This window comes from Hyla sarda, chromosome 6, assembly GCF_029499605.1.
Source record: "Hyla sarda isolate aHylSar1 chromosome 6, aHylSar1.hap1, whole genome shotgun sequence".
NCBI classification, from domain to species: domain Eukaryota; kingdom Metazoa; phylum Chordata; class Amphibia; order Anura; family Hylidae; genus Hyla; species Hyla sarda.
The window spans coordinates 90,023,534-90,036,963 of record NC_079194.1 but is presented as its reverse complement, the minus strand read 5'-3'; the positions used below and the strand labels follow the sequence as shown (position 1 = coordinate 90,036,963).

Below are 13,430 nucleotides of genomic sequence, written 5' to 3'. Positions count from 1 at the left end.
TCTCGTTTGGCTCCATTGGGGAACACAGGAATCGTGGGTATATCTTGCTGCCACTAGGAGGCTGACACTAGGCATTAACAAAAAAGAAGTCTGCCCCTCCTTGCAGGATATACCCTGCCCACTGACTCTAAGCTAATCATTTTTAGCTTGGTGTCAGTAGGAGGCAAACACACGTCTGGAGCTCTCCAGACCTGGTCTTTTTTATTGTTTTGCTAGAGTAAATTCTTTAATCTAGGTTGGGAGTGACTGGAGCATGGCGCTGCCTGATCCCCCACTTGCGAACAAGGGACACGGTCCATAAAGTAGGCACCGTTAACCCCTTCTCGCCACTGACCAGCGCTTGGGATGTGCTCTTGCCCCTGCTCGCCCTGCTGTTACAGCCTGGCATGATGCAGTGTGGCACCAGGCTGGTTGAAGACTCCAGGGATGAGTATAGGGAATATCTTCCTTCTAGGTAAGTATCCCTAACCCCTCTCGCCACCTCCTCCACCCCTTCTGGCCTTTATATCTCTCCCTTTTGGGCTGCTAGGGATCCTTGTTATCAATTACTTTATTTCTCCTTGGGGAGGGAGTCTGATTGGGGGTCCAGTTCCTCCTCTAGTACCTCTTTTAGTCTTTCATTGCCGACATCTCTGTGCGGACGAGACCTCCCACTGCCCGAATATTCGGCGCTCCTTTCTTCAGTGGTGCGACAGTCTTTATGACTGCCGCATGGGCCGACTCTCTGTTAAGGCTGTAACGTTCTGTATGCGTACGGCCCTGTTCCGACTCCTGCCGCCGCAATCTCATTACCCCCGGAGTCCGCAGCTGGCCTCCGTATTTCTTCAGGCAGCGCGTGGTGCCGCAGCCAGCGCACGCATGTAAATTTAGCCTGCGGCTTCAGTCCTGCCCTTCTGGTGGTTAGCTCCGCCCACTATTTCCACACGGCCTGATGCTTCACCTCTTTACTGGGCCATTTCCAATCCCCTGCCAGCGCGCGTATGAGAGGTCAGTATCAGGGGTCACAGGACTCCTCCCTATTGGCCCTTCTACCTATGGGATGCTATGAACTCCCTGGGGGGCTGCTCCCTCACTGTGAGGCCACGTGCTCCTTTCTCTTCAGTGCCGTGCTTGTTGCACACACTGTTCCACAGTGCAGTTACTCTCTACAGGGATCTCACAGTACTGTTGCTGCTGCTGCCGCTCCTGCATGCTGGTGTTCCATAGCTTCTCGACAAGAGTTCTCCTCTCAAGGGACTTCCACCTCTGCAATGGACCCCTCCTGCACTTCTGTTTCAGCTGCTACAGGACACAGGAACCTGGGTGAGCTTGCTCCTTTTTTTTTTCTCTTGGTTGGTTGTTGGGTTCTTTTCCATTTCCGCCCCCAGATCCGAACCCCCCACACAGACAGGCGGTCGCCGCTTTAGTCACTTACTATTCTTGCACGGGCTGTAAAACTATAATGCCAGGTGGTTTGGCTGAGTTCACCTGTTCTGCTTCCTCCGCTTCACGTCCCAGCCCTCCTGTGCCAGGATTTCCACCCAGGATGGCTCTCTGGAGCGTGTGGTCACTGACCCTCCACCGATTTGGGTGTTCTCAACAAGCGCCACAGGGTCATTTACTCTGACTCCTCACCTGTTGGGACATATCCACGCCACTCTCACTCCCTATCTCAGTCTACTAGGCAACGTCCTCGCTCCCGTGGTCACTCCCATGGGGGCTGCTCCCGATCCCAAGCCCACCATTTCAGATCTACATCAACTAGATCTAGAGCCTCCACTGCCTGTTCCCAGTCTCCTGGGGAACTGGTGGAAGCAGACTCGGATCCGTACTCAAGAGTCCGAAGAGCTGTCATCCATGTCGGACATGGTGGACTGTTTGGTGTCAGCTGTCAGGGACACCTTTCACCTAGAGGACCCTGGAATTTCGGACCCAGCTACAGAAGCTTCCTTTCACCGCTCTCCCAAGGTCTTTAATACTCAATGCAGAGATTGATGACCTGCTGGAGACTGCCTGGAAGCACCCTGAAAAATGCTTCCAAGGGTCTAAACGGCTGAGGGCTTGTTTCCATATGCCCAGGACCTGGTCTCCAAATGGACCGTCCAGTCTCTAGCTTATCCAAATCCACCACTCTTCCTCTGGCTGATGCGGCTTCCTTCAAGGACCCTGTGGACAAGCGAAATGAGAATTTAGCAAAATTGTGTATCCAAGGCCTTGTCAGTCTGGTCTTCTCAAATTCAGCAAGGTGTTTTACCCGGGGCTCCTCCAGATGATCTGGCTGACCTAGCCCTCCAGATCTCCAATGCTGATGATTATCTATGCTGAGCATAGATAAAGTCCGCACGCTGTGCAGCCTTTGCTTCTGGCAACTTGGTGGCTATCTGCCGCTCAGTGGTTGAAGGCCTGGAATGCTGATGCAGCCTCCAAGAAATCTCTCACAGAGATGCCCTTTACTGGCGGTCGATTTTTTGGCAAACGCCTGGATGAAATAATCTCTGAGGCTACAGGCGGTAAGAGCTCTCTGCTCCCTCAGAATAAGGCTCCTACCTTCAAAGCGCGCCCCTTCTGGAAACAGGACGGCCGTTCTGGACGTTTTTCCGCCAAGCCAGGTACTCGCAAGCCTACCTCTGCCTGAAGGGGCGCCCCCACCCGAGCCTTCCTTCCTCTCGGGTGGGTGGTCGCCTCTCTCTTTTGGGACGTTTGTTTGGCGCAGGTCCAGGATTCCTGGGTTCCTGACGTTTCACACAGCTACCGAACCGAATTTGGTTCTTTTCCCTGGGAAAGTTTTTTCCGGTCCTGACCTGCCCGTTCTCTGGCCCTGGCTGCGGCTTTTCAGTCTGCACTCCACACCCTCCTTGCGCAGGGGGTCATTGTGCCAGTTCCGCCCCAGGAAAGTTTTTTGAGCTTCTGTTCATCATTCCCAAAAAAGGTGTCGGTGTGCCCTTATCTGGAGCTGTCCTTTTTTGTAAGGTTCTCACACATCAACCTAATTGTCAGGTTTATTTTTGTTTATATTGCAATGTATTGTGTTTGGCCCATCAATGTTTATTATTTGGGCTTATTTTTTTTTTTTTTTTTTTTATTAAACATTTATTTAAATGTAAAAAAAATAAAAAGCTCCATCCTTTGCACAAAATCAGGAGAGTCTCCACATCACTCTTCAGACCCTGACCACTTTCGGTTGGGTGATCAACCAGGAGAAATCCAACCTCTCTTCCTCCCAGTCTCTGGTCTTCCTGGGGCTCGGGTTCTGCTTCCACCGGACAAGCTGAGTGCTATTCTGTCCAGGATCCGCCTATTGCGCCGCCCGGAATTGGTGACCATCCGTTCGTGCATGGTAGTGTTGGGCAGGATGGTGGCGGCCATGGAAGCCGTTCCTTTTGCTCCGTTCCAGTGCCGCCCTTTTCATTGGTCCATCCAGTCTCTGTGGGTCCCTTCACCGCCGGATCAGTCTGGCCCGCACGGCTCGCCAGTCGCTCATTTGGTGGCTCCACTTCTTCGAGTGGGACGCTTGTTTCTCCCACTGCGCTGGCAGGTCTTAACGACCAATGTGAGTCTCCTTGACTGGGGGGGTGTTTTCAGGACAGGACGGTTCCCCAAGGAAGCCCATTTCCCTATCAACATCTTGGAGCTTCGGGCCATGTATCTTTGTCTCCTCCACTGGGAATTGTTACTCCGGGGTCGTCAGATTCAGGTCCAAACGGACAACGCCACAGCTGCGGCTTAGATCAATCACGAGGGGGGCACACACAGCCTCACAGCAATTGGGGAGGTGACAAGGACTCTTGTCTGGGCGGAATGCCAGATTCCCTCCATATCGGCAATCCACATTCTGGGGGTGGACAATTGGGAGGCGGACTTTCTAAGTTGCTCCCCACCCAACCCCAGGGAGTGGTCTCTTCACCCGGAGGTTTTCGCAGCAATTTGCAAATGTTTAGGGGCGTGGACCTCTTTGCATCCCACCTAAACTGGCTGGTTCCCGCCTTCGTGGCAAAATTCTGTGATCCTCTGGCTGTGGACGCTTTGTTTGTTCCCTGGTCACAGTTCGCCCTCCCTTACCTCTTCCCTCCTCTTCCCCTCCTGCCCAGGGTAGTGAGGAAACTCAAGGGGGGAAGGAAGCAATTCTGGTGGCCCCGGGGTTCACTGACATGGTTCGCCTCGTGGCAGTTCCCATGCGGCTCCTGGATTGGCCAGACCTCTTTCAAGGTCCTCTCTGCCAACCCAATTTACTGCCGCTGCGTTTGACAGCATGGCGGTTGACAGCATTGGGGGACACAGCACCCACCTGTTGGTTATTAGTTTGTTGACCTGAGAGTCTATTTCCTGTCTGTGGGTTTGTTCGGTTGATTTATTTATTTATTTTTTTGTCTGGGTCGTCTTCAGACTCTCTGTAGTGATTTGTCGGTTTCCTCCTACTGTTTTGGGACTAAACTGATTAGCTCAGAATCAGTGGGCGGGGTATATACTGCCAGGTGGGACAGACTTATTTTTTTGTTAATGCCTAGTGGCAGCAAGATATACCCACGGTTCCTGTGTCCCCCAATGGATCCTCTGAGAGAGAGATTTTACAGTAAGTATAACAAATCTACTTATCATTATCACAACCTTTTCACTGCACCTTATGTCTTTCTACGTGAAAAGCCACAGACTGTAGCAAATAATGCTTACACTTGTCATTAAGGCTCTGGAGTTTTCATTCTCTACCCCTGAAGACTAAATCATACCTCCAGCTAAAGCTAACATTTGCTTTGTAGTTGCACTTTTGTATAGTAGCTTCTCTGATGATTTATGCCCACCACATGGCGGCACCCGGTTCCACTACTCCTCTCCTAGGAGAGGCTGAGACTTTCAGTGGTGAGGAAGCCTAGGAGACTATGCTTTTTAAAGCATAACTGTCATTTATATAAACTTTTGACATGGTCCAGGCATGTAAAAAGTTTAAATGGAAGCGGGTCTCAGTCCTGATACCCATTGCGATTGTGGGTTCTTACCGGGTGAAGTCCACTGGTCAGCGTCCAGATCTGACTGATGCAGTCCATTATAGTCTATGGAGCGCTGTTTATAACCCACGATCGCAGTGACCGGTGCAATCTAAACTCTTAAGGTTTATATAAATTACAGTAATGCTTTAAGGCTGAAGCCATGCAGCATTTAGTGTCCAGCACTAATTTTTAGTGAAGGGAACCACAGAGCGGTCACGTCTTAGTACCATAACAGAAAATGTTACTACATATGTGTATTTTCTGTATAATATTTGATTTAAGATTCTTCTCAACCCTTTAAAGATTGTTCATGTTACTGATAAATTATTCCCAAATTTTTTAGAAATTATGACTGATAGTTATTGGCATGAGTTATTGCTTTATTGTATAGTATTTAAAAATAAAATTTCTGTTTTGGTTTTCGCAAAATAGATTTGTCAAATTGGCTCAACTCTGACACAGTATACCCCACTGTTTATGTACGACATTGTGCAATAAAGGGTCCAAGGGGTACTCTGGTGGAAAACAAATGTTTTCAAACCAACTGGTGCCAGAAATGTAAACAGATTTGTAAATTACTTCTATTAAAAAAATCTTAATCCTTCCAGTACTTATTAGCTGCTTTATGCTCCAAAGGAAGTTGAGTTTTTTTTCTAACCACAGTGCTCTCTGCTGACACCTCCGAAGCAGACAGTTCCTGACACAGAGGTGTCAAAAAGATAAACTCAACTTCCTCTGTAGTATAAGCAGCTAAGTACTGGAAGGATTAGGATGTTTTTAATAGAAGTAATTAACAAATCTGTTAAACCAGTTGATATGAAAAAAAAAATGGTTTTCCACCGTAATACCCCTTTAAATCACATAATTAGTTCCCTTACTTCTTGCCAACCTGTGTACAAGGAAGTAGTAAGAAGGTGAAAGGAATGACAATGGAATTGTTTGTAGTCTGTAACAATGGAGGAACATTGGTCTGCATAGGAGTTGTATACATAAAAGTTAGGTTTAATCCACACTATTTAGAGAGGAGCAGTGACCAAGCCGTAAAATTTAGACTGCATTATTAAATAGCTTACTGTACCCTTATCACACACCTTTTTTACAGTTTCTTGATATGTACTCCCGTTCCCAATAAATGTAAACCTGCCCCTCAATGTACAACATTCACATCCCCTGACTGTGTATAATCCCACCCATCACCTGATATTAAAGGAATAGTCTCCGTCTCTGCCATAGCGCTGTTTTGAGGGGGTGTGTTGGCCACCGCTTCGTGCGGTGTTAGACACCCAAAATCTGGCCAGCGTGCCGTGGGGCCCCAGCAGTCAGACCCCCGCAATCTAAAACTTATCCCCTATCCTTAGGATAGCGGATACGTTTTTCAGCACTGGACTACTCCTTTAATGCCCTAAAATTAAGTTCACATCCATCTGACTGATTCCTTCAATTACCAAACGATACACCCTCCCACTCCTGAGATATGAGGGTTTATAAAGAAACTGTAAAGAACTGTGTAGGGCACCCTAAGCTATTTGACACAAAAAATCAAATTTTTCACAAGTGGCATGGCATTTTTTTTGTTCTGTTGGATCTATAATAATGGAAAGGTGGCCAACTTTTTTAACTTTTAGCACAGTGTTCATCTGTATCCTGACACTATATACTGTTTTATAGCTAAACTGGAAAAATTCCTCTTATTTCTGGAGCAAATAAACAACCCAGAAGGAAAGTGGCAAATGAAGATTCATTGCAAATTTCAGAAAAAACTGAAGGAGCTTGGAAGGTGAGTGATTTTGTTCTTACAAGCTTGGATGAACAGTGACAGGCTGCAGATGCTAGTCCAAATGGAAGGGGGAGATTTAGGTTTGTTATACGGAGAACATGAACAACACTTTTCTTATGTATTCTACTTTATTAGTGTGTGTATGTATTAGACCATCAATGAGGCACTTGCCACAAGAAGGGCTATCCCAACTAGGCAAGCTCTACTTAAAAAAATGTTTTAAAAAATTGCACCTTTAGCTTGGATTCTGAAACCCCTGATAATCTGCTGATATCAGTATTGTAAACTACATATGGCAACTGTGACTATGCAACCGCCCCCCCCCCCCCAAAAAAAAACATACATACACACACGCCGTTTTTCATTTTCTTGCTAATGTTTAATCTTTGTAAATGTTTGCATTTACACACTATGTAAAGCTTTATTTGGATCTGATGCTTCCTACATTATATCTTATTTATGTTCGTTTGTTCCCATTTCAGAACAAAGTCGAATGCACTGAATATGTTGGCTCTCCTAAACACATACCAGAAGAAGCACCTAGTTGAGATTCTTTCTTATCATAACTGTGATTCTCAGAGCAGACAGGCTCCACAACTAGAATGTTTGATCAAACTTCAGGTTCAGAACATACAACAGCGGCACCTCATATTTCTGACAGGTAACCACTATATTTTCATTGTATGCTGTACTTTTCGCTGTGACATCGAAAAATCATTAAATTTATATGTCGTTCCAGAAAAGAATGGATCTTTGTTTCCTAATTATGTTGAAAATGGGATTGTGGTTACCAAAATGGAAGAATTCATGCAAAAGTTTACCAGTCTTGTTGGTCATCATAGTTCCAGTACTGATGGAATTTACCTGAATTTGGACACTGAAGAAAAGCCGACAGGTATTTTAATATGATTGGTATCAAAGTGAGTAGTCTAGTCTAGTCAGGTGCTCAATAATTCATATGCAAGTCACTACCTACAGGGGAAGATTGCCTACTATATTTACTTATGTTTATCTATAGAGTGTATAAAGACGTAGTAGAACATACCGTATCTCTAAAAAGCCTGGAGGTTGCAGTTTTCGGTGCAGTTTTTAAGCCAAAGTCTGGAGTGGATTTCAAGGGAGAGGGACATATAAAGGAAATACTTAAGTTCACCTTCCTACTAGATCCACATCTAGCTTTGGCATAAGAACTGCCTCAAAAACTGTTGCTTTAATTCAGCTTTTATCTAAAGGTTCAGAGTTGCACTTCATATGACAGAAGATGAAATTACCAGAGAACACATTCTTTAGGCTGCCAGAATTAGTAATGTCTCTTTTTATGTGGCCAAATATTTAGGAAAGTTCTCTTTGTAAAACAGCTCTCAGCAAAGCTGATGTCAAAGAGGAGGAAGATATGTCTCTGGACTCGGAGGATGAAGCCCCAGAGATTGAAATATGCACCAAGTCTGAAAACTGTAAAACTAAGAGAAGTGAAGTTGCAAGCCAATCGGAAGCTGAGGATACACAAACTGAGGGCCCAAAGTCCAGGTCTCCCATCACTGATTCTGATTGCATGCAGCCAGTGACACCTGTCTCCACAGGTGGTTCAACCACAGGTGACAATAGTAGTGCAACAGGAGATGACCTTTCCAACAATTTCCGTGACTACAGCAATAGGCAATTAGGTATTTCCCATTTTAACCTTCTCACACATCAGACTTTTCTTGGATCAAGTGTATACCCTCTTTTGGCTAACCAAGCATCAGGGGAAAACTATTTCACAAATGCATACGGCCAGTCAACAGAACAGGAGACGGTGCAACGTTCTGAGTGGGATCAGAAGTGGAATGTAAAATAGATATTATTTTTTTTCCTATCTATTTGCAATATAATTGAAGTATTTATATATTGACTTTTTGTAAGTTTTTTTGTTTCTTACACAAAGTAAAATAACATTTTATTATATATTGAGGGGAAAAAACCCCTTTTCTCTTCCTCTTTTTGGAATCCTTATATCATGTACATTACACATCAAGTAAATAAATTTTTTACATAAACAAATTGAAAGAATGAATTTTACCGTGTTTTTCCTTTTCTAATTTTTTGCTTCTATATTACATTATGTTTTTTGTTGCTTTATCATGAAAGCATTTTCCATAGTTTTATTTTAAACATTTTAATGAAAACCCTAAACCAATAAAGGGTTTATCCAGCAATAAATACAGAGCTAATTTAGTTTAAAAACAGCACCACACATTTCTACAGATTGTGTGTGGTATTCCAACTTGGCTCTATTCACTTCCATGGAACCAAACCACTCACAACGGACAGATTAATGTGGTGCAGTTTTTTAATGACATCAGCTTTGCTTTCTAATGCTGGATAACCCCTTTTAAAGTAAGTTTTTTGCTCCTCTCTTTGTTGGACACAGAAGTCTTTGGCTACTTGCCACTAGAAGGTGGACATTATGCTATAAGCGTCAGCTCCTCCTACACAGACTATACAACCCTGACCTTTTTTATCTTCCTGCATGTCTTCTATGCTTTTATTTTAGTTTGTTTTTTTTTTTCTGTTTTTTTGTTTTTCATTGATAGAAGGCAAAACAGGGACAATATGGTCTCATTGTCACTTTGTGTTTATGGTGAACAGTGAGTTGTCTGTAGATTGATGCTGTTACTCCCTTTTTCCAAGAAGACAAAATAAAACAGCAGCCCAGCTCCTGGAGGTGTACTCTAGCGATAGGCCAGACTATGGTCTGCACAGTTTCTGCCATCACGGGGCTGTTCCGCGTATGGCTGGGGTTTCCCATACCTTGCTGCCGGTGTGCTAAATCTGGATGAGTGTCCCCACAGTTCGAGGGACTGTATGCCAGTCAGCCAGACATTGGTCTGTAAGGTCTCCTACACCACCAGGTCCCCATCAGAGCGTACGCACTCCAGTACCACACTTTCAGTGGGAGGGTTCGGAGGAGTCTGTTGTCTGTCTAATTTTCTACTCAATCAGGTCTCCTACCACACATTTCCCTCACCACGGCAGAAGTTCAGTTGACCCACTGCCAGGAGAGGTTCCAAAGGGATGACCCATGGGTTCTATGGGCCCTATACAATGCACCACCTAGTGGTTCGCGGGTCCCTCACCACATGCCTGCCGCTCTCACGGCTTAAGTCTGGTAACCTCCTTTCAGTGGGTAGTTCTGACTGCAGGGACCTGGTGTGTTCCTTGGCCAATTAGCAGACCGTGGCTGCATGGTTTTCTAATCCACCAGGCCTCCTACCATGCATGCTGCTCCCTGGCTGCAGTCCGGTAATCCACTTTTGATGTGCAGTGTGGCAGCAGTGTCTTGGTGGCTCATTAGACCTTTTACCAGTAAGTCTGCTGTGTCTGTATGGTTTCCTGCAGAACATGCATCCTTCATCTTGTGTCTGCGACATCAGTCCTGGTATGTAGCACCATTAGCAGTTAGTGTGGGTGTTTACTGCAGGTTCACTAGACCTTCACAGAAACAGCAGCAGTCTCTGTTCCCCTTTCTAAGGGTGTGTTGTTAGTCTGCTAAGGGCATAGTTATGGCACACCGTAGGTGCTACGACTAGTTTCCATACCGTCGGATTTTTACTGTGTGTGTTGATTTTTTTCGTGGCCGCGGTCTTGGTTCCTCACTACTATTGTAAGGTAGCCGTCTTGTGTCCCTACATATGTTACGGTCACTCTACACACATAATGCGCGCCTCCTCTTCTGCACAACACTTTTCTGGGTAACCTTCATGTGGCCAGGACCTGGGGGTCCCAGCTGGGTTCCATCTGTCTCCCCCTCTGTTTCCGTCCTATTGAGATTTTGCTTGAGATTTTTCTTGTTCATTCAGGACTGCTGGGTCCAAGACCGGTTAGTGTCCTGGTCTTGGGCACTCTCCTAGAACCTCCAATTCCCATGTCGGCCTCTCCTTTTCTGGTCGTTTATTCTTCCGTGTCCGTCCTCCAGGTGACTCAGGAATCTCCAGCCCTTTTCTGGACATTCCGTTCCTTCTTGGCTATTGTTTCCTTCCATCTTCTACTTCGGGGTCCACGTTCTCTCGAGATGGAGGGCATTCCGATTGTCCGGCTTACTCTTGTTGAGCTATGTCCTCCCAGGTGCTCGTGGATAGGGGTTTTGGGTCTGCAGATGTTCAGATCTTAGATTTTCCGTACCAGGCCTCTAGAGCGGTTTCCTTCGCTTCTTTTTTCTGGTGATTTTCGGGCCTCCACCTCCTGTGCTCTCCTTCTTCTGCTCAGATGTACATTGCTCTTCCGGGCTTCTTCCACTATATTCTCTCATCGGTTGACTCTGGATGGGGTTCTTTTGTGGTGCTGTTTTCCATTTTTGTTTCCCAGCTGGGCTAGCACTCTGTCTGGTTCTGTATTCCTTAGAATTGATGCCTACCTCCTTCTGGGATGGTTCCAGGCCCTCTGGCTTCCTAGTCGACTTTTTCTTGTCTCTCTCTGAGGACCGTAGGTTTAGAGTCTCTGCGAAGGATGGTCCCTTCCTTTGGTGTCCCAGTCCATCTCCATGGACAAGGGAACTTCTGGTAGCTCTGTTTCTAGGCCTTGGTTTTCCCTGGCCTGGGGTCTCGTCCGCAGACCTTACGGTCAAGTGGGTTTGGTCTCAGGGCGGATTCCCTTTCCCTGGTGATGGTTCTTCCCATCCTAGGGGACTGCTTTGGTACGTCCCATCAGTATAGGTGCCTCCCCCCAATGAAGATAGACTAAGAAAAGGAGATTTTTGTACTCACTGTAAAATCTTTCTCGTAGCCTTAACCGCACCCACCCATTTTTTTGTCCGGATACTTTTTTCTGGTTCTTGTTTTTTTTTCTATCCGGGATTCTTTTCTAGGGTCCTTCGGACATATTTCTTTGTTGGCTTCTCCTACTGCTTTGTTGCAAAACTGATTACCTCCTTTCCAGTAGGCGGGTATATCGTGCCAGGGAGGAGCCGGCATTTTTTCCTAGTGTCAGCGCCTCCTAGTGGCAAGAGCATATACCCATCAGTATAGGTGTCCCCCAATGAAGGCTACGAGAAAAAGTTTTACAGTGAGTACAAAAATATCCTTTTCTCCGGAGAAAACGGCGCAGGGCTTTTAGCCTCATTAACTGTATAGGGCAGAGCATTGAACGGTGAGGGTGCCCGGTGTTGACGCCGTGATAATCAGCCATTGATGGTCTGTCCTGTGGATAGGCCCTCAGTTAAAAAGTCCCAGAAAACTTTAACAGGCTGTTTATTTGCAGAAATGTTTTACATTAGAAATTCCCTGGTAATTCCTTTCTGTGCCACGTTGCCACACAGTCCCCTAGGCTGCTGCAGCAGCTACTAGGTGACACACTGCTTGTCATGGACTGGCCCTTCTACAATCTTTCCCTATTGCTCTACAGCATAAATTTACTATGAATCTGAGAAGACGGGCAATAGGGGGTAGCCCATTCACCTCCACGTTATATTTGTACAGTACCGCTTAACAATTTTATTTTCAATTTATTTGGCATCTACTGGATGTTTGGGTTTTCACTTTTTTTTTATTTTTTTTATTTTTTTTTTTTATTCTGGGTTTAGGTTATATGTTCTGTTGACTTTTCTAGTTCTATATACACTGTTTGTGTACAACGTGATTACCTCAATGTCTGCTGGAGGAGCTAACAATAGACTTAATGTCTGTCTCCTAATTGCAGAAGGTCTTGTGTACCATAGTTAACTCAAAAAAAGATTTTACAGGTGAGTAACAAAAATCTCCTTATTAGTGCTGTAAAAGCATCAGGGCACCTTAATTGTATGCACATATTGGCCCAGATATAGCAATCTACTTGAAACTAAAACTGTCTGCTTTTGTCAATAGCAACCAATCAGAAGTTGTCAAGATATGAAAGCTGAGCTGTGATTTGTTTGCTAGGGACAAAACCAGTTTTGGTTTCATGTTGCTAAACCTGAGCCATTGGAGGATACATTTTCTGAAACTCACTAGGAATGTGCCAGTTTTCTATTGAAAAATGGTGTTTGTCACTGGTCACTCAAAGGTGCATTATTTTTGTTTTATTTTTTACAAAAAGCCTTATTTCTATTGTTTAGTTAATCACACTTCATGTCTCTGTGAAGCATGGATCTCTATTTCTATACTAATATAGGACTTTTTTGTCACTGTCAGTACTGTTGTCTCTACATATATAGCATTAAAGTGCTGTTAATAGAATAAATACTGTTTAGCCTAATTTATTTTCCATGAAACGGAACCATGTTGATTTGTCACATAATCCTGTTAATTGAATGCAGGTAAGAACCCGCTAGCTTATGCTGTGCTTATTAATTTCATTTAACCCATGGTTTCTCAGACTTTTAATAACTAAGCCATTAACATTCAAAACATGGTAATGCCAGGGCCTTTATATTAAAGGAAAACTGTCAGCTTTCTCCCCCCGCACTAACCAGCGGTACTGGCTGATCGGTGCGGGGGACGCTGATCAGTTTGATGCTTACCGTGCCCGGATCCGCGGCGCCGTTCGGCCGTAATCTTCTATTTTCGGTATATGCTAATGAGGGGCTAACTGGCACTCTGATGTCAATGCCGCTGGCCGCAGCGCCGCCCAGCTCCTCAATATTCCTCCCCTCTCTTTTCATTACAATCTGTAGAGAAAAGAAAAGAAAGGACTGACGGACGGCGCCTCGTGTATTTACCCTCAATAGATCGGGTGGTGGG

At 45.3% G+C, this 13,430-nt stretch overlaps 1 protein-coding gene across 5 annotated transcripts in view; it reads left to right on the top strand.

Annotated features, from left to right (window-relative positions):
• TASOR (transcription activation suppressor) overlaps nucleotides 1-12,930 on the top strand; it is a 140,976-nt gene extending 128,046 nt beyond the window's left edge. For 2 of the 5 annotated variants that reach the window (XM_056524396.1, XM_056524395.1), the window contains 4 exons: nucleotides 6,630-6,738; nucleotides 7,221-7,399; nucleotides 7,478-7,633; nucleotides 8,097-12,929. In XM_056524396.1, the coding sequence (XP_056380371.1) occupies nucleotides 6,630-6,738; nucleotides 7,221-7,399; nucleotides 7,478-7,633; nucleotides 8,097-8,575 (923 nt within the window). In that variant the 3' untranslated portion in view covers nucleotides 8,576-12,929. Of the gene's footprint in view, nucleotides 1-6,629; nucleotides 6,739-7,220; nucleotides 7,400-7,477; nucleotides 7,634-8,074 lie in introns of all 5 variants that reach the window. The other 3 variants (XR_008844930.1, XM_056524397.1, XM_056524398.1) reach the window with 3 other exon arrangements.
• The last annotated feature ends 500 nt before the right edge of the window (nucleotides 12,931-13,430 follow it).